Genomic DNA, 20,020 nt, shown 5'->3' with positions numbered 1-20,020 from the left:
AATAAATAAATACATAAATAAATAAATAAATGAATAAATACATAAATAATTAAATAAATGTAATTATTTCATGGTACTTTTATTTCATAAGTCCATATTTATTTATTTCAAGAGACTTATTTCATAAGTCCACATTTATTTATTTCAAGAGACTTTTATTTTCCTAATACCATATTTATTTATTTCAAGAGACTTTTATTTTCCTAATGCCACATTTATTTATTTCCCTCTCTATTTATTTCCAGTTCTTATATGCAAATCAGGGGGCGTGGCTATTTTTCACATTCAGAACAGAGCCGTGGGCAAAAAAAGGCTGGCGAAGTGAGAGTGCAACACTGTACTCTTTACCCAGCCCACAGTCACCTATTCTGGGGTAATTAGACCACCAACTAGCGCTGACCTGATGAAGCACCATGACCGGCAGTTTGCAGTGCTGTGTGCCCAGCCCACAGTCACCTATTCTGGGGTAACTAGACCACCAGCTAGCGTTGACCTGATGAAGCACCACGACCGGCAGTTTGCAGTGCTGTGTGCCCAGCCCACAGTCACCTATTCTGGGGTAATTAGACCACCAACTAGCGCTGACCTGATGAAGCACCACGACCGGCAGTTTGCAGTGCTGTGTGCCCAGCCCACAGTCACCTATTCTGGGGTAACTAGACCACCAGCTAGCGTTGACCTGACGGAGCACCACGACCGGCAGTTTGCGGTGCTGTGTGCCCTGCCCACAGTCACCTATTCTGGGGTAACTAGACCACCAGCTAGCGTTGACCTGACGGAGCACCACAACAGGCAGCTCGTGGTACTCTGTCCACCGCGGGTTGACACGACAGCTGAGGCGTTGTTAAAGTGTAAATTGCAGGTCACCTTTTTCATGAAGTTAAGCAATGTGCTTATTAAACATAAAGATTAGAGCCGCCCATCATTGTTTTGTATGGCTTTTTATAACAAATTGCTGAATATAATATGAAAAGTTGTAACTTTTTACAGTGGTTTTAAGCACTCCCCCTCCCTTCCACTAAGACTAGAGTTACCGTTAGTCTAACCACGGGTAGGCTAGCAGTTATATTGGAGACCTAGCAACAATGGTGAACTTTTGTGTTTGTGCGGGATGTACGATACATCAGAAACAGGGCCGAGGGTCCAGAGGGTGTGTGTGTGTGTGTGTGTGTGTGTGTGTGTGTGTGTGTGTGTGTGTGTGAAAGACGGCTGGCCAGCGAGGTTGTCAGGTGCTTGTTGAGTTTAACTCCGAAAAGACAGTTAACCCCAGGTGGTTCCCGTTAATCTTATGATGGACATGTGTTGTGATATTTAAACAAACGATCCGGCCAACGGCCAAATAAAAAGCCTCTTATTTACATGAGCCGCTACCGCCGTCCAGCCTACAGCTGTGTGTGTGTGTGTGTGTGTGTGTGTGTGTGTGTGTGTGTGTGTGTGTGTGTGTGTGTGTGTGTGTGTGTGTGTGTGAGCGGGTCTGAGAGACCTCCAGCCTACAGCGGGTGTGTGTGTGTTTGTGTGTGTGTGTGTGTTTGTGTGTGTGTGTGTGTGTTTGTGTGTGTGTGTGTGTGTAGCCGGTCTGAGAGACCTCCAGCCTACAGCGGTGTGTGTGTGTGTGTGTGTGTGTGTGTGTGTGTGTGTGTGTGTGTGTGTGTGTGTGAGCGGTCTGAGAGACCTCCAGCCTACAGCGGGTGTGTGTGTGTGTGTGTGTGTGTGTGTGTGTGTGTGTGTGTGTGTGTGTGTGTGAGCCCGCCTCGAGAGACCTCCAGCCTACAGCGGGTGTGTGTGTGTGTGTGTGTGTGTGTGTGTGTGTGTGTGTGTGTGTGTGAGCGGTCTGAGAGACCTCCAGCCTACAGCGGGGTGTGTGTGTGTGTGTGTGTGTGTGTGTGTGTGTGTGTGTGTGTGTGTGTGTGTGTGTGTGTGTGTACGGTCTGAGAGACCTCCAGCCTACAGCGGGGTGTCCGAAGAGATCAGCGACTAACGAGCCAGCGGCCGGGGCAGGCGCTGCTGGTTGTCGCGTTACTTTATGGAGCTTCTCAACTCCAAAAACTTTGAATTAAATTGTCAATTTAGCAACGATTTTCGCAAGACTGCCTATATTTGAAATCTAAACAGTTAATTTCTCGCCTAAAACGTTGTCAGAAGTGAATTTAGTGATGAATAAGATGGCGAAAATTGTAAAAATTGTCCTGTTGTTGGTCTGCCAAAGAAGTCCCATTCACCTTGTTCTGAATGTGAGATATAGCCACGCCCCCTGATTTGCATATAAGAACTGGAAATAAATACAGAATGAAATAAATAAATATGGACTTATGAAATAAAAGTACCATGAAATAATGTATTTAATTATTTATGTATTTATTGCCTCATTTATTTATTTCATGATGTATTTATTTATTTATTTATTCATTTATTTAATTGTGAATAAAACGGCATTCCATAATATATCTCTACACATTATATATATATATATATATATATATATATATATATATATATATATCAATAACATGTCACGGTGCAGGGAGACCGTAGACCAACAAGCTACTCAATACACACTCATCATTCTGTTGGGCTTTTTAGAAATGCTTACAAAAACTTACAAAAACTTCATTCCTTAAGGCCCAGACCCCCCAACCAGACGGCCGACCATCAGCAGTAGAGCCAGTGTGACTGATCAGTCTCTCCAAATCGGTCCCAAAAGTTCCTCAGAACACCGAAGAGACGAGACCTAATACGTCTCCATAACAACAGGTGGAGCTAATCTGTGTTGTTGCCCAAAAAATGAAAACCGGCAGCTGATTGGACGACCGCGTCACATGGGTCTGGCTGCTCCCTGACCATCATGGCGTCTCGTTCAGAATCTGATCTCATTGGGACTAAAATAGTTCACTGAGCCTCTCCATGAACCATCACCTTATCGTGGTGGAGAGGTTTGTGTGTCTCTGTGAACCTGAGGGCTGTGTTGTCTGGAGCTTTGTGCTCCTGGTAGGGTCTCCCAAGGCAAAGTGGTCTCAGGTGAGGGGCCAGACAAAGAATGGTTCAAAAACCCTATGGAAAAACAAGGTAGAGATGGAGTGACCCTGCCCGGAGGAGCCCGGGGCCCCCGTCTGGAGCCAGGCCCAGACGGGCGGGCTCGTCGGGCGAGCCCTGGTAGCCGGGTTTGCCACGGAGCCCGGCCGGGCACAGCCCGAACAAGCTACTGGCTCCCATCTCCAGCCCATGGGCCCACCACCTGTGGGAGGAACCGCTAGGCGGGGTGCGCTGCCACATGGGTGGCAGTGAAGGTCAGGGCCTCGACGGACCAGACCCGGGCGGAAGACGCTGGCTCTGGGGGACGTGGAACGTCACCTCTGTGGGGAAGGAGCCGGAACTGGTGCGGGAGGTGGAGCGCTACTGGTTAGATCTGGTGGGGCTTACCTCACGCGACGGGTCTTGGTTCTGGAACCGTACTTCTGGATAGGGGTTGGACTCTTCTCTTCTCCGGAGTTGCTCAGGGTGTGCGGTGCCGGGCGGGTGTGGGATACTAACAAGCCCCCGGCTGAGCGCCCACGTTGGAGTTTACCCCGGTGGACGAGAGGGTCGCCTCCCCTACGCCAAGTGGTGGTGGGGGAAAACTCTGACTGTTGTTTGTGCATATGCACCAAACAGGAGTTCGGAGTATTCGGCCTTCTTGGAGACCTTGAGTGGAGTCCTGCATGGGGCCAGTGGGGACTCCATTGTTCTGCTGGGGACTTCAATGCACACGTGGGCAATGATGGAGACACCTGGAGAGGCGTGATTGGGAGGAACGGCCTCCCTGATCTAAACCAGAGTGGTTGTTTGTTGTTGGACTTCTGTGCTAGTCATGGATTGTCTATAACCAACACCATGTTCGAACATAGGGATGCTCATAAGTGTACTTGGTACCAGAGCACCCTAGGCCGAAGGTCAATGATCGATTTTATAATCGTTTCATCTGATCTGAGGCCGTATGTTTTGGACACACACCGGGTGAAGAGAGGGGCAGAGCTGTCAACCGATCACCATCTGGTGGTGAGTTGGGTCAGGGGTGGGGGAAGACTCTGGACAGACCTGGTAAGCCCAAACGTAGTGCGGGGTAAATTGGGAACGTGTGAGGAGGCCCTGTCCAACAGACTTTCAACTCGCACCTCCGGGCGGAGCTTTTCGTGCATCCCTGTGGAGGCTGGGGGCATTGAACCCGAGTGGACAATGTTCAAAGTTTCCATTGCTGAAGGCGGCGCGAGGAGCTGTGGTCTTAGGGTCTTAGGTGCCTCAAGGGCGGTAACCCACGAACACCGTGGTGGACACCGGTGGTCAGGGAAGCCGTCCGACTGAAGAAGGAGTCTTTCCGGGATATGTTATCCCAGAGGACTCCGGAGGCAGTTGCAGGGTACCGAAGGGCCGGAAGGGCTGCAGCCTCTGCCGTGAAAGAGGCAAAGCAGCGGGTGTGGGAGAAGTTTGGAGAAGACATGGAGAAGGACTTTCGGTCGGCACCAAAGTGCTTCTGGAAAACTGTTCGCCACCTCAGGAGGGGGGAAGGGAACCATCCAAGCTGTGTACAGTAAGGATGGGACACTGTTGACCTCAACTGAGGAGGTAATAGGGCGTGTGGAAGGAGCACTTTGAGGAACTCCTGAATCCGACTAATACGCCTCTATGTTAGAGGCAGAGCTGGAGGATGATGGGGGATTGTCGTCGATTTCCCAGGCGGAAGTCACTGATGTAGTCAAACAACTCCACAGTGGCAAAGCCCGGGGGGATTGATGAGATCCGTCCAGAAATGCTCAAGGCTCTGGGTGTGGAGGGGCTGTCCTGGTTGACACGCTCTCTTCAACATTGCGTGGAAGTCTGGAACAGTGCCAAAGGAGTGGCAGACTGGGGTGGTGGTTCCCCTTTAAAAGGGGACCAGAGGGTGTGTGCCAATTACAGGGGTATCACACTTCTCAGCCTCCCTGGTAAAGTCTACTCCAAGGTGCTGGAAAGGAGGGTTCGGCCGATATCGAACCTCAGGTTGAGGAGGAACAATGCGGATTCCGTCCCTGGTCATGGAACAACGGACCAGATCTTCACTCGCAAAGATCCTGGAGGGGGCCTGGGAGTATGCCCAACCGGGTCTACATGTGTTTTGTGGATTTGGAGGCGTATGACCGGGTCCCCCGGGAGATACTGTGGGAGGTGCTGCGGGAGTATGGGGTGAGGGGCCTCTACTCAGGGCCATCTAATCTCTGTAACGCACCTAAAGTGAGAGCTGTGTCCGGGTTCTCGTAGTAAGTCGGACTCGTTTGAGGTGAGGGTTGGGCTCCGCCAGGGCTGCGCTTTGTCACCAATCCTGTTTGTAATATTTATGGACAGGATATCAAGGCATAGTCGGGGTGGGGAGGGGTTGCAGTTCGGTGGGCTGGGGATCTCATCGCTGCTCTTTGCAGATGATGTGGTCCTGATGGCATCATTGGCCTGTGACCTTCAGCACTCACTGGATCGGTTCGCAGCCGAGTATGAAGCGGTTGGGATGAGGATCAGCACCTCTACATTGGAGGCCATGGTTCTCAGCAGGAAACTGATGGAATGCCTTCTCCAGGTAGGGAATGAGTCCTTGCCCCAAGTGAAGGAGTTCAAGTACCTTGGGGTTTTGTTCGCGAGTGAGGGGACAATGGAGCGGGAGATTGGTCGGAGAATCGGCGCAGCGGGTGCGGTATTATCGTGAGAGGACGCTGGCGCTGGTTATTCGCCGCTTCTCCGTCTGCTATTCATCTGCTATTCGTCTGCTATTCTCTTGTGTTTGTGTTCGCTGTACCCCCTACCTCTGGACAGCCTCTGTACCTCTGGACAGTCTCTCTGCTGGTTCCCGAAGCCGCCTGGGGCTCCTTGACCGGACTCTTGCCTCGTCGGTTAGCCGCTAGCTAGCTGCCCCCGTTTCACCAAACGCTGGCGGCAAATCCTAGCTGCTACGGGCGACTAACCCGGTTGCTGACCTCCTCCTCATAGGCAACCTCCACCAGATGCAGCGCGCACCAAGACTAGACATTCCTCTCCTTCGGGTCATGCCGTGGATCATTTTGGCAAACACCTCATTCATCCATCTCCACCTCCACCTTCTGTGGTCCTAGCCCACGGCTAACCACTATCACGGAGCTCTCAGTCCCTCCGCTCGGCATCATGATCAAATATTCAACTCTGCAACTGGTCCAATGCCCGTAACTACTCCATTCCATCCTGCATCCCAGTCATCAAACAGCTTCCGGACTTCTACGTCGACCCCGTTACATCCACAGAGGCTCTCGCCGCAAGTTTGTTTTCTTCCACCACGGACAATCCATTCCATCCATCTGGTCACCTGCACGCTCTGTTGCACCTGTCCCACGTCATCAGATTGCTTCTCCCACTGGTTCACATAGGGCTGAACGCATCATCAGGCTACACAGAAAACCCGGACCGGACTACAGTGCTTTCCCCACTTCACTTACACTTAATCATACTCTCCAATCATTTGCTAATCGGCTCACTGTCCCCCTCAACTGCAATACCCCACACCCCAACGACCACACGCACTGCTAACCGGGACAACCTCAGATCTCTCCAGCCTGCCCCCATCCCACCACCCTCTCACCATGCCAACTTTGCCCTCCTCAACACCCGACGCTCAACAATAAAGCCCTGCCCTCCATGAACTAATCCTCGACAACACTCTTGACTTCCTTCTGCGCGACCGAAACCTGGCAACAACCCAATGACTTCTTCTCCCTCAACCAAGCATCCCCCTGGCTACAACTACATCTGCAAACCCCGCCTCCCACCGTGGAGGTGGCCTCGGCCGTCATTTTCAATCAGAACTTCCGGATCACAGAACTCACCCTCCCCTCAGTATCATCGTTTGAATATCTCGCCTTCAAAACTCTTTCCTCCATGACAGTCATCCTCATTTACCGGCCACCTAAACCAAATCCCTCCTTCCTCTCTGATTTTACTGAACTCCCTCACACTAGCCTCATCTCTCTCTCCACGTCTGCTGCTACTGCGGACTTAAACATCCACATGGACTCCCCACCTGCAAGCTCTCATCAGAATTCAACATTTTACTGGATAACTTCTCTCACCCCAACATGTCACATTCCCCACCCATGAAAAAGGACACATCCTCGACCTGGTCCGTTCCACCAACCAACCAGTGCTCGACCTCCATCCATGCCTCTTTCCCTCTCTGATCACAAACTGATACGGTTCACCATCCCTTCTCCAACCCCACGCCCTCGCAGAGAAATCACCTAACGCAACCTCAAATCGATCAATCCCCACCATCTCTCTGACCTGCTCTCCACCACTCTCCACCTGGACTCAACCCTCACCTCACCCGATGACCTCACAGACCACCTCAACTCCACCTTGTCTACCTCCCTCAACACCCTGGCCCCCTCAAAACAAAACTCGCCACTTTTAACACCTCTTCACCCTGGTACACACCTGCACTCGGAAAATGAAACAAACTGGCCGCCAACATGAACGTCTGACAAAGAAATCATCCCTCATAGTCCATCATGAAGCCTATAAACCCATCCCATCGCTTCTACAAAGATGCCCTCATTGCTGCCAAATCTGCCTACCTCTCCACCATCCTCACCGACCCCTGCCAAAACCCCAGAACCCTCTTCTCCACATTGAACAACCTCATCAAGCCTCGGACCAACAGCCTCCTTACCTCTACTCTGGATCTCTGCAACTCATTCCTCCACTTTTTCACTGACAAAATCAATCTCATTTACAAATCTCTATCCCCCTGTATCTGACCTCCCAGGATCTACTCCAGCACCTACCTTGGACCCTCCTCTCCCCATCCCTCCAGACCTCCGGACCCCTCCTCCACACTTCCTCCTCTCCCAGTTTAACCCAGTCACTCCTCCTGAAATCTCCAAACTCATCAGCTCTTCCAAACCCACTACCTGCTCCCTTGACCCCTCCCTACTCCACTTCTGAAGTCCTGCCTCCCGGTCCTATGCCCCTACCTCACTAACCTCTTCAACTCCTCACTGTCCCTTGAACTGTCCCCTCTGCTTTCAAAACTGCCGCTGTCACCCCAATCCTTAAAAACCTTGGTCTGATCCCTCCTCTCTCAACAACTACCGCCCAATATCCAACCTCCCCTTTCTGTCTAAAACCCTGGAACACATAGTCGCCTCAACCAACACCCAACCCTTCATGCCAATAACCTATTCAAACCTCTCCAATCTGGTTTCGCCCCCTACACAGCACAGAAACCGTCTCCTCAAAGTCCTCAACGACTCCCTCACCTTTTGCTGACACCGGTTCCCTCAACATCCTCATCCTCCTCGACCTGAGTGCAGCCTTCTGGAGGCCGTGAGCCATAACATCCTGCTCACCAGACTCAAAGACCTCGGTATCGAAGGTACTGCACTCAGCTGGCTCCACCTCTACCTTTCCAACAGATCCCATTTCATCTCTCTCCACAACCACACCTCTGCCACAGCCACAGTCACTCAAGGTGTTCCCCAAGGCTCCGTGACTTGGCCCCTCCTCTTCATCATCTACATCCTCCCTCTTGGTCAGATACCCCGCCACTTCAACCTGGACTTCCACTGCTATGCTGACGACCCCCCAATCTACCTCAGCACCAAACCCCCACAATCCTCCCTCTCCCACATCAACTCCTGTCTGTCAGCTATTAAAACCTGATGCAACACAACTTCCTCAAACTCAACAGCGACAAAACAGAATTCCTTCTGATCGGCTCCAAATCCACACTCAGCAAAACCAATAACCCCACTATCACCATCGATGGCACCATTGTCTCCCCATCTCCCCAGGCCCCGCAACCATGGCGTTTATCTTTGATTCCACCCTCTCCCCTTGAGCCTCACATCCGTCCAAGTCATTAAAACCTCCTTTTTCTTCCGCCAACATCGCCAAAATCAGACCCTCTCTCTCACACCCCCGCTGCTGAAAGACTCATTCACGCTTTCATCTCCTCCCGACTGGACTACTGTAACTCACTTCTCCTCAGCATCAGCTCTACCAACATCAACCGACTTCAACTGTTCCAGAACTCAGCCGCCTGCTTCACCTGCTCCAAATCCTGGCACCACATCACTCCAGTCCTAAAACAACTCCACTGGCTTCCTATTTCCCACCGGATCACCTACAAAATCCTGGTCCTCACCTACAAAGCCCTCCACCATCTGGCCCCCTCATACCTCACTGACCTCATCTCCCCCTACCAACCCTCACGGTCCCTCAGATCCACCTCTGCGGCTGCCTCTCCATCCAAAAGTCCAACCTGCGCTGTTTTGGGGACAGAGCCTTCTCCAGAGCAGCTCCCAGGCTCTGGAACTCCCTCCCCAAAGAGATCCGCACCCTCTGAGTCCCTCACCATCTTCCAGTCCCGCCTCAAGACCCATCTCTTCACCACAGCCTACCCATAGTCCACCTGCCCCCTCCCTTTTTGATCTGTATCTTGGTTTGTTCTACTTGTTTTGTTTGCTCGTTTTGTTTTGTTATGTTTTTATAATCTACCCTGTCCTGTAAAGCGACTTTGAGTCCATGAAAAGCGCTATATAAATTCAATTTATTATTATTATTATTATTACATTCCATCTATCGCACCGTTGTGATGAAAAGAGAGCTGAGCCAGAAGGCAAAGCTCTCGATCTACCGGTCAGTTTTCGTTCCTACCCTCACCTATGGTCATGAAGGCTGGGTCATGACCGAAAGAACCAGATCCAGGGTACAAGCGCCGGAATGGTGTTTCCTCAGGAGGGTGGCTGGCGTCTCCTTTAGAGATAGGGTGAGAAGCTCAGTCATCCGTGAGGAGCTCGGAGTAGAGCGCCGCTCCTTTGCCGGACGAGCCAGTTGAGGTGGTTCGGGCATCTGGTAAGGATGCCCCCTGGGCGCCTCCCTAGGGGAGGTGTTCCAGGCCGTCCAGCTGGGAGGAGGCCTCGGGGAAGACCCAGGACTAGGTGGAGGGATTATATCTCCAACCTGGCCTGGGAACGCCTCGGGATCCCCCAGTCGGAGCTGGTTAATGTTGCTCGGGAAAGGGAAGTTTGGGGTCCCCTGCTGGAGCTGCTCCCCCCGCGACCCGACACCGGATAAGTGGACGAAGATGGATGGATGGATAGTTCACTGAGACATGTTTCTGAAAAAATTTGAAGAGAGAAATAGGCCGTGCAGTTGCTGAATCTGTCTTCATTTCAGATCAACAAAGGTCAGTTTAAAAGATTTTACTCAGATTTTGAGAGACTCTAGTCACGCTCATCCCGCTCCTTCTTTCCTGGTTAGCTCTCCACCAATCCGATGGGTCATTGAGTCCGACTGCCGGCAGTCAGACTCAATTATTTTTTATTAAATATTATAAACATATATAACACATCAACACCAGCGTGGTGTTCTTCTCCAGACGGGTCACCTCGCTCCACTGCACCACCAAGGTCACTGACGGGAAGATTAAAGTCAGAAACATAATAATATAAAATATAATTGGCTGTATAAATGCCATAGCTGTGAGCTCTGTGATTGGCTGTATAAATGCCAGATGTAGCTGTGAGCTCTGTGATTGGCTGTATAAGTGCCAGATGTAGCTGTGAGCACTGTGATTTGCTGTGTAAATGCCAGATGTAGCTGTGAGCGCTGTGATTGGCTGTCATACCTCTCCTTATGACCTGTCTCTCTTAGTTACCTGTTATAGTTACGCTGTTATAGTCCTAGACTGCCGGGGGACTTCCTTCCTTTGACACACTGAGCTGCTCTCTCCTCTCCCTTTCTATTACTGTTTCTATTACTGTTACTATTACTATTACTATTACTATTTGTGTGCAGCCCGTCCCAGAAATGCTTGTTACTAATCCTAGCTTCTGGGGAGTTTACTCCCCGGAGTCCTTATGCTTTTTTCCCCAAGCGTATTTCCTTGGAGAACGTTGGCACCAAGACCCTGGTTGCAGCTGTCGCCGTGGTCCTGCTGCACTCCCTGCTGAGCTCAGCGATGCCCTGCAATGTCATGCTGCGTCCTGCTGAACCCTGCAGCTTCCTGCTGAACCCTGCAGCTTCCTGCTGAACCCTGCAGCTTCCCGCTACATCCAGTCACTGTTCCATTATTAATGTGACTACTATCGCCACTGTTCATCACACCCCCAACCGGCTCGTCAGACACCGCCTACCAAGAGCCTGGGTCTGTCCGAGGTTTCTTCCCAAGAGGGAGTTTTTCCTCGCCACTGTCGCACTGCTTGCTCTTGAGGGAATTACTGGAATTGTTGGAATTGTTGGGGCTTTGTAAATTATAGAGTGTGGTCTAGACCTACTCTATCTGTAAAATGTCTCGAGATAACTTATGTTATGATTTGATACTATAAATAAAATTGAATTGAATTGAATTGAATAAATGCCAGATGTAGCTGTGAGCGCTGTGATTAGCTGTATAAATGCCAGATGTAGCTGTGAGCTGTGTGACTGGCTGTATAAATGCCAGATGTAGCTGTGAGCTGTGTGACTGGCTGTATAAATGCCAGATGTAGCTGTGAGCGCTGTGATTGGCTGTGGGGGTGCCAACCTCCATCTACTGTAGCTAAGTGACTCTGAGAAGAAGCTCAGTGAACAAACATCTGAACTGTCCTTTAAGATGAATCATCAGCTGCCTGAGAGAGCTCCGCCCTTTACATGACATCATCTGAGACAAACCAGGAAACAAGTTAGTTCCTGTTGAGTTGTGAGTGAGAAGAGACGCACCGACAGACAAACAGACAGACAGACAGGCAGGTAGACGGACAGACAGACAGACAGACGGTAAGATTTCCCTTGTATTATAAAGCTGTGACTTTAACTGAGGGAGGATAGTTACAGGAAGGAGCTCTGAAGTACTAAAGAAGTGAAATACTTCAACTGTAATCTGCTGCAGACTGAAAAACACTCAGAGACTCAAAGTGAAAGTAACTGAGGCAACTTTCTGCAGCGGGGGAACGGGGAGACGTTTGGCTTCTGGTCTTTCTGCCAGAACCTCTTAGGTTTAGACAACAACACGACTTAGTTTAGTTTAGGAAGAAAAGATAGTGGTTTGGGTTAAAATTCAATTACATTTTATTTATAGTAATAAATGATAACAAGAATCAGAGGCTGAAACCTCGAGTGGTGAGATACAACTTCCTTTAGACAGAAACCTCAGACACACCCGGGCTCCTAGTGGGCGGCATCTGTCTTCCTGTTTTCATAAAGAACTGTATGCATCCTAAAGACCTGTATACATCCTAAAGAACTGTATACATCCTAAAGAACTGTATGCATCCTAAAGAACTGTATGCATCCTAAAGAACTGCATCCTAAAGAACTGTATACATCCTAAAGAACTGTATACATCCTAAAGAACTGTATGCATCCTAAAGAACTGTATACATCCTAAAGAACTGTATACATCCTAAAGAACTGTATGCATCCTAAAGAACTGTATACATCCTAAAGAACTGTATGCATCCTAAAGAACTGTATACATAATAAAGAACTGTATGCATCCTAAAGAACTGTATACATCATAAAGAACTGTATACATCCTAAAGAACTGTATGCATCCTAAAGAACTGTATGCATCCTAAAGAACTGTATACATCCTAAAGAACTGTATACATCCTAAAGAACTGTATACATAATAAAGAACTGTATGCATCCTAAAGAACTGTATACATCATAAAGAACTGTATGCATCCTAAAGAACTGTATACATCCTAAAGAACTGTATGCATCCTAAAGAACTGTATACATCATAAAGAACTGTATGCATCCTAAAGAACTGTATACATCCTAAAGAACTGTATGCATCCTAAAGAACTGTATACATAATAAAGAACTGTATGCATCCTAAAGAACTGTATACATCATAAAGAACTGTATGCATCCTAAAGAACTGTATACATCCTAAAGAACTGTATGCATCCTAAAGAACTGTATACATAATAAAGAACTGCATCCTAAAGAACTGTATACATCCTAAAGAACTGTATACATCCTAAAGAACTGTATGCATCCTAAAGAACTGTATGCATCCTAAAGAACTGCATCCTAAAGAACTGTATACATCATAAAGAACTGTATGCATCCTAAAGAACTGTATACATCCTAAAGAACTGCATCCTAAAGAACTGTATACATCCTAAAGAACTGTATGCATCCTAAAGAACTGTATCCTAAAGAACTGTATACATCCTAAAGAACTGTATACATCCTAAAGAACTGTATGCATTTTACCTTATGGTCCGTTGATGCACTTTATGGACCGCTGATGCCCTGAAATATTTGTCACTTTGATTGTTTTTAAAGAACTGATTTTAATTCTTATCTTATTTATTCTATATTTAAAGTGCCCATATTATGAAAAAATCACTTTTTCTGGGATTTGGGGTGTTCTTTTGTGTCTCTGGTGCTTCCACACACATACAAACTTTGAAAAAAACCCATCCATGGTGTTTTGAGTGAGATCTGGTTTCTGAATGTGTCCTGCCTTCAGTCTCCTAGTGAGCTGTTCAAAATCGGCTCGGACTGTGACGTCACAGTCCGAAATGAGCTGGCTAACCACAACTGTTAGCTCGTTAGCATGCGTTATGCGTTAGCATAGCGTGCTAACGCTAATGCTAACGCTAGCATGCTACGTCGTTCTCAATAGCAAAGCACTGCTACAACACACACAAGTTCACCATAATCTACCAAAAGAACTACTTACATGTGTGCCCTCATTTAGAAGTCTCCCAGCTGATCCTGCCTTGTAACTGAACATAGTTGGAGAAACAGCCTTTCTTTTACTGTCTCTAGAGTTAGCTAGCTGACATGATCTACATCTGAGCTACTGAGCATGTGCGAGTGCAATCAAAGATAGTACAGAAGAAGAAGATGAAAAGAGGTCTCACTCTGTAGCTAAAACAGAAACCAGGTGAAAAGAGGATCTGCAGCAGTGAGAGAGAGCTGTGCAGTACAACAACAATATGGTGTTTTTTGAAAATTAAACCATGTAAACCTATTCTGGTACAACCTTAAAATACAGTTATGAACCTGAAAATGAGCATAATATGGGCGCTTTAAACCTTATCTTTTATTTAATCATAGGATAATGAATTACTGCCACTGCCATACTGCTGGTCCTGACAGCGAATTTCGTTCTCCGTGTGTCTAACATGCTGAATGACAATTAATATAAATTCAATTGAATTGTTGCTGCTGGTTGGGACACAGACACTGATACAGATATAGAAATATGATTCATAATAATTATAGACTATGGTTAACTCAAAGAACTTCTAATATATCAAGAAGTGCCACTCCCTCATTACTTCTGGGTTCTGAACTGGTTGCAGTTCTAAAAAGCCTTTTAAAATGTCAATGACTAATTGGATCATAATATAATCCAATGAAATAAAATATATTACACTGCATAATGAGCACTTTTACTTTTGGTACTTTAAGTATATTTTGATAATACTTTTGTACTATTACATAGGCAAGATGTTGAATGCAGGACTTGTAACTGACAAGTAATGTGTAACTCTACAACACAGTTTTTTCTACTTTTACTGCGTTACATGATGTGAGTAAGTCTTCCACCTCTGGAGATCACCACCAACAGTCGTGCATGAACACCTGCAGCAGAGTTTAACACTGAAAACACACCGCTCAGTTCAGCGTTTCCTTGCAGCTCTGCTACAGTAGCAGCTAACCGCTAACGTTACCTGCCGGTCACATCGTCTCTAAACAGTTCGCTCACAGTGAGGTCCTGCACGGATCAACAGATGTTAGAGTCCGGCGGCTGCTCGCTCTGTTTGTTATAAGACGCACACCGAGCAGATTAATGCGCTCACAGAGCCAATCTCTGCAGATGTTACCGCTCGGTGTTTGGCTAGCTAATAAGCCGTTAGCCTGTTAGCTTGAGCTTTGTCTGAAGGCACCGAGCGGCCAGCCAAGGTCCGACACATTCTGCACATCCTCCACTCAGTTTAACCGCTAACGCCCCGGTACTGGTCAGAGAGGCGTGTTTACCCCCCGGTACCGGCCAGAGAGGCCTGTTTACCCCCCGGTACCGGTCAGAGAGGCCTGTTTACCCCTGGTACCGGTCAGAGAGTAGTGTTTACCCCCCGGTACCGGTCAGAGAGGAGTGTTTACCCCCCGGTACCGGTCAGAGAGGAGTGTTTACCCCCCGGTACCGGTCAGAGAGGAGTGTTTACCCCCCGGTACCGGTCAGAGAGGCCTGTTTACCCCCCGGTACCGGTCAGAGAGGCCTGTTTACCCCCCGGTACCGGTCAGAGAGGAGTGTTTACCCCCCGGTACCGGTCAGAGAGGAGTGTTTACCCCCCCGGTACCGGTCAGAGAGGCCTGTTTGCCCCCCGGTACCGGTCAGAGAGGCCTGTTTACCCCCTGGTACCGGTCAGAGAGTAGTGTTTACCCCCCGGTACCGGTCAGAGAGGCCTGTTTACCCCCCGGTACCGGTCAGAGAGGTGTGTTTACTTTGTGTCTCGGTCCGGTGCGTCCAGCGACGGGCTCCGGTCAGTTTTTAATTAGCCTACATTAGTAACAGTTAATTTAGTTACGGTATGAACTTAATCCTAGGAAAGGCAAAACAATATAAGACCTTTGTAACGAAATCCAAGACTTTATAAATGCAAGGCTTTATTAATAATAATATAAATAAATCATATTTCTCCAAAGTTGACAGGTAGGCTACGTAAATTAATTAATTTCACCTTTCTACATCAAATCCGTTTACCTTTGCAAGCACCGTCCTCCCTCGGAGAAACCCAGAGATATATGGGGAAACCAACCAAACTAAACGGGAATGAGAGAGGAATGAATAACACTTGCATTTTATGCTTTTGTTTTACTATCAGTAGCCGATATCCCCGCTTGACATTAGAGGAAGGGACCCGACGGTGTGATGGATCGAACTCTTCTTTAGTTTTTTTTCCCAGCATGCTCGTTGCTGCTACGCTGTTTTATACTGTCTATGGTTTTAGCCATAAGTTTTATCTGCCTACTATCATCCTGCTATCATCAAGAGTTAGACTGAGACGGCTACTGCACGTCAACGAGTGAACTCAAAGCAGTCACCTGATTTTCGCGTAATTTAAAGTGACAAATCGTATCACCGTATTTTGATGTCAAAATGCGTATCTACTACGCAAAATGCGTACAGGTTGGCAGGTCTGAATAAGGACTCGGGGGAATAAGCTCCCAGAGCTAGGTCAGTAACGAGCATTTCTGGGACATGGAAGCACACAGATGGAAAGAGAGGAGAGAGGAGCTCAGTGGGTCAGAGGAAGTCCCCCAGCAGTCTAAAACTAGAACAGCATAGCTAAGAGCTGGTCCAAGGCAGACCTGAACCAGCTCTATAAGGGTTGGTAGATGAATCTGACGACTATGAAGAGAAGCAGAGAAGAGAAGGGGGGCTGTGTCTGTAGCTATACACCCTCCCCCTAGTCTATACATAAATAGTATAGTCTATACATAAATACATCCATACCTAAATAAACAGACAGACAGCGCTGAAGACAAACTTCTCCTGTGTGCAAGTGACTTCCTGTTTTAACATGTTTTGCCCTTTCTGCTGTTTTCAGCTGCACTCAGAGACAAAATGGCTTCCATGTCAGAGGAGGATCTCTGCTGTTCGGTCTGTCATGAAGTCTTTAGAGATCCTGTTGTTCTGTCGTGTACTCACAGCTTCTGTAGAGACTGTCTGAAGAGCTGGTGGGCAGAGAAAACAACACAGAAGTGTCCAGTTTGTAGGAAAAGATCAAAAAGGCCAGAACCACCAGTTAGTCTGGTGTTAAAGAAGCTGTGTGAGTCCTTCTTACAGCAGAGAGATCAGAGAGCTTCAGAGGCTCTCTGCAGTCTGCACTCTGAGAAACTCAAACTCTTCTGTCTGGACCATCAGCAGCCAGTGTGTCTCGTCTGTCTACATTCAGAAAAACACTCCAACCACAGAATCAGACCCATCGATGAAGCTGCACGACAACACAAGAAGAAACTCCAGGAAACTCTGGAGCCCTTAAAGGAGAAGATAAAGGTTTTTGAACAAGTTAAAGTGAAGTTTGATCAAACAGCAAAACACCTGAAGGTCCAGGCCCGACGCACAGAGACCCAGATTAAGGATCAGTTTAAGAAGCTTCACCAGTTTCTAGAAGAGGAAGAGGAGGCCAGGATGGCTGCACTGAGGGAGGAAGAGGAGCAGAAGAGTCAGAGGATGAAGGAGAAGATGGAGGCTCTGAGCAGAGAGATAGCAGCTCTTTCAGACACAGTCAGAGCCACAGAGGAGCAGCTGAGAGCTGAAGACGTCTCATTCCTGATCAACTACAAGGCTGCAGTGGAAAGAGTCCAGCAGAGCCCCCTGCTGGAGGATCCACAGCTGCTCTCAGGAGCTCTGATAGACGAGGCCAAACACCTGGGCAACCTGAGCTTCAACATCTGGAACAAGATGAAGGACCTGGTCTCCTACACTCCTCTGGTTCTGGACCCAAACACTGCTCATCCATATCTCATCCTGTCTGAAGATCTGACCAGTGTGAGAGGAGGGAAGGAACAGCAGCTTCCTGATAATCCAGAGAGGTTTGTTTACCCCACTGTCCTGGGCTCTGAGGGCTTTAACTCAGGGACTCACAGCTGGGATGTCGAGGTTGGAGACAGTACAGGCTGGATACTGGGTGTGTTAGCAGAGTCTGTCCAGAGGAAGGGAGACATACGGTCTGGATTATGGACAATACAGTTCTTGTTTGGTGAATACAGAGCAGTGTCTCCACCAGCTCCATCCACTGTTCTCCCGTTTAAGAAGCAGCTCCAGAGGATCAGAGTGACTCTGGACTGGAACAGAGGAAATCTGTCGTTCTCTGATCCTGATACTAACACACACATACACACCTTCACACACACTTTCACTGAGAAGATGTTTCCATTCTTTGACACTGTTGGTAATCTGAAGATATCCCCACTGAAGGTCTGTGTGACTAAACAACAGGTCTGATAGAGTCTGCAGTTTTAGGGTGGTGATAATAATAGTAAACAACTATTCACTTCTTAAACCTTAATGTGTTCCATCTAACCCTAACCCTAAACACACAGACAGACACAGACAGACACACACACACACACAGGCACGCACACACAGACACACACACACACACAGTCACATATACACACACACACAGACACACACACACATATACACACACAGACACATATACACACACACACACACACACACAAACAGACACAGACACATATACACACACACACACACACACACAGACACGCACACAGACACATATACACACACACAGACACACACACAGATACATATATACACACACACAGACACACACACAGATACATACACACACACACACACAAACACAAACACACACACACACACACACACAAACACACACACACAAACTGAGCTCTCTTAAAGGAGCAGTAGCACCATTTTACAACAAATGCCTTATGGCATTGAGGTTACCGAGCTGGACCAGAACCAGACCAGAACCAGACCAGAACCAGACCAGATCCAGACCAGAACCAGACCAGAACCAGACCAGAATTTCTAAATATCTGTCTGAACCCGGCCTGGCCTGTCGGGTACCATCGGGTCCCGTCGGGCTCGGGCCGGGTCAGGTACCAGCACCCTATTTCCCACAGATAGGTATTATTTGGGCACCGCCCAGGTAGATAAAATCCAAATTACATTTTCTTCTTCCAATCAGCGATGGATGTTTTCCTCCAGCCCCTCCCCCTCGTGAAGTCTGGCGGTGGATAAACTGAACTAATAAACCCTAAAAACTCCCCAAACGTCATTAATCAGAGTCTGGTTGGTAATCAACCAATCAGAGATCAGCTCCCATTCCCGTTAAAAGCCAGGCGCGTTTGATCAACCAATCAGAGATCATCTCCCATTCCCGTTAAAAGCCAGGAGCGTTTGATCAACCAATCAGAGATCATCTCCCATTCCCTTTAAAAGCCAGGCGCGTTTGATCAACCAATCAGAGATCATCTCCCATTCCCTTTAAAAGCCAGGCGCGTTTGATCAACCAATCAGAGATCATCTCCCATTCCTGTTAAAAGCCAGGCGCGTTTGATCAACCAATCAGAGATCATCTCCCATTCCCGTTAAAAGCCAGGCGCGTTTGATCAACCAATCAGAGATCATCTCCCATTCCCTTTTTTACACCCTAATATTTTTATTAGTAATCTTCTGCGTGTGTGTGTGTGTCCCTGTGTGTGCGTCCCTATGTGTGTATGTGTGCTGCTGTGCGTACCTCGTGTGTGTGTGTGTGTGTGTGTGTGTGTGTGTGCGCGTCCCTGTGTGTGTAACAAGCATAGTGTGCACATGGTGTGTACGAGCCTAGGAGCATTTTACTAATGCTCTGTTAAAATAACAATGAAATGCTGCGTTACTGCGTTACTTTAGACCAGGTTTTTGTTGGTCAATGGTGTGATCACTTCCCACCGCCTCAAGATAGCAATACTCCCAGAATGCACCTGAACACACCTCCCTGTAAGACCAGCACGCCCAGAATGCACCTGAAGACACCTCCCTGTAAGACCAGCACGCCCAGAATGCACCTGAACACACCTCCCTGTAAGAACAGCACAGATGGGAGCAGGTGCATTTGTTATTTAAACAACGTGGGCGCTGGACAGGAAACTGACAACTGGGTCGGTCTTAAACCAGCAGAGAGACTTGGGTCTGGCTTTAGGCTGCGCTGGGAGAAAGATAGGGACCTGAGTCTTATAAGATTTAACCAGTTAGGAGGAGACAGTGTTGCGATTTATTAATTTTCATGTTATGCAATAGTTTATAACACCAGAGATTATTCTCAGGGTAGTAAACCTGATTACAGGAGACGGCTGAATACATCACAACCAAAGGTTTTAGAAAGACACGAGATATCAGAAGAGCTAGAGGAGAGAGACGAGGCTGGGGGGGTCTCTGGTTCTGGTTCAACAAGACCACGGGGGAGAGGGGAAGGGGGTGCTGTTCTGTATGTTAAAGAAATTAAAA

At 48.0% G+C, this 20,020-nt stretch overlaps 2 protein-coding genes across 5 annotated transcripts in view; both read left to right on the top strand.

Moving 5' to 3' along the window:
* LOC120566837 (zinc-binding protein A33-like) overlaps positions 1 to 18,020 on the top strand; it is a 23,080-nt gene extending 5,060 nt beyond the window's left edge. Inside the window, exon 2 of the mRNA XM_039813495.1 lies at positions 17,978 to 18,020. Within this exon, the coding sequence (XP_039669429.1) occupies positions 17,978 to 17,983 (6 nt within the window). The 3' untranslated portion in view covers positions 17,984 to 18,020. The remainder of the gene's footprint in view (positions 1 to 17,977) is intronic.
* Positions 11,423 to 20,020, top strand: part of LOC120566838 (E3 ubiquitin-protein ligase TRIM39-like) — a 28,615-nt gene continuing 20,017 nt past the window's right edge. The window contains exons 1-3 of one of the 4 annotated variants that reach the window (XM_039813498.1): positions 11,423 to 11,784; positions 16,584 to 17,988; positions 18,208 to 18,226. In XM_039813498.1, the coding sequence (XP_039669432.1) occupies positions 16,601 to 17,983 (1,383 nt within the window). In that variant the 5' untranslated portion in view covers positions 11,423 to 11,784; positions 16,584 to 16,600 and the 3' untranslated portion in view covers positions 17,984 to 17,988; positions 18,208 to 18,226. Of the gene's footprint in view, positions 11,785 to 16,583; positions 18,003 to 18,093; positions 18,112 to 18,207; positions 18,227 to 20,020 lie in introns of those variants that run through there. The other 3 variants (XM_039813499.1, XM_039813497.1, XM_039813496.1) reach the window with 3 other exon arrangements.

Source organism: Perca fluviatilis, chromosome 10 (assembly GCF_010015445.1).
Source record: "Perca fluviatilis chromosome 10, GENO_Pfluv_1.0, whole genome shotgun sequence".
NCBI lineage: Eukaryota > Metazoa > Chordata > Actinopteri > Perciformes > Percidae > Perca > Perca fluviatilis.
This window is presented reverse-complemented; position numbering and strand designations above follow the sequence as displayed.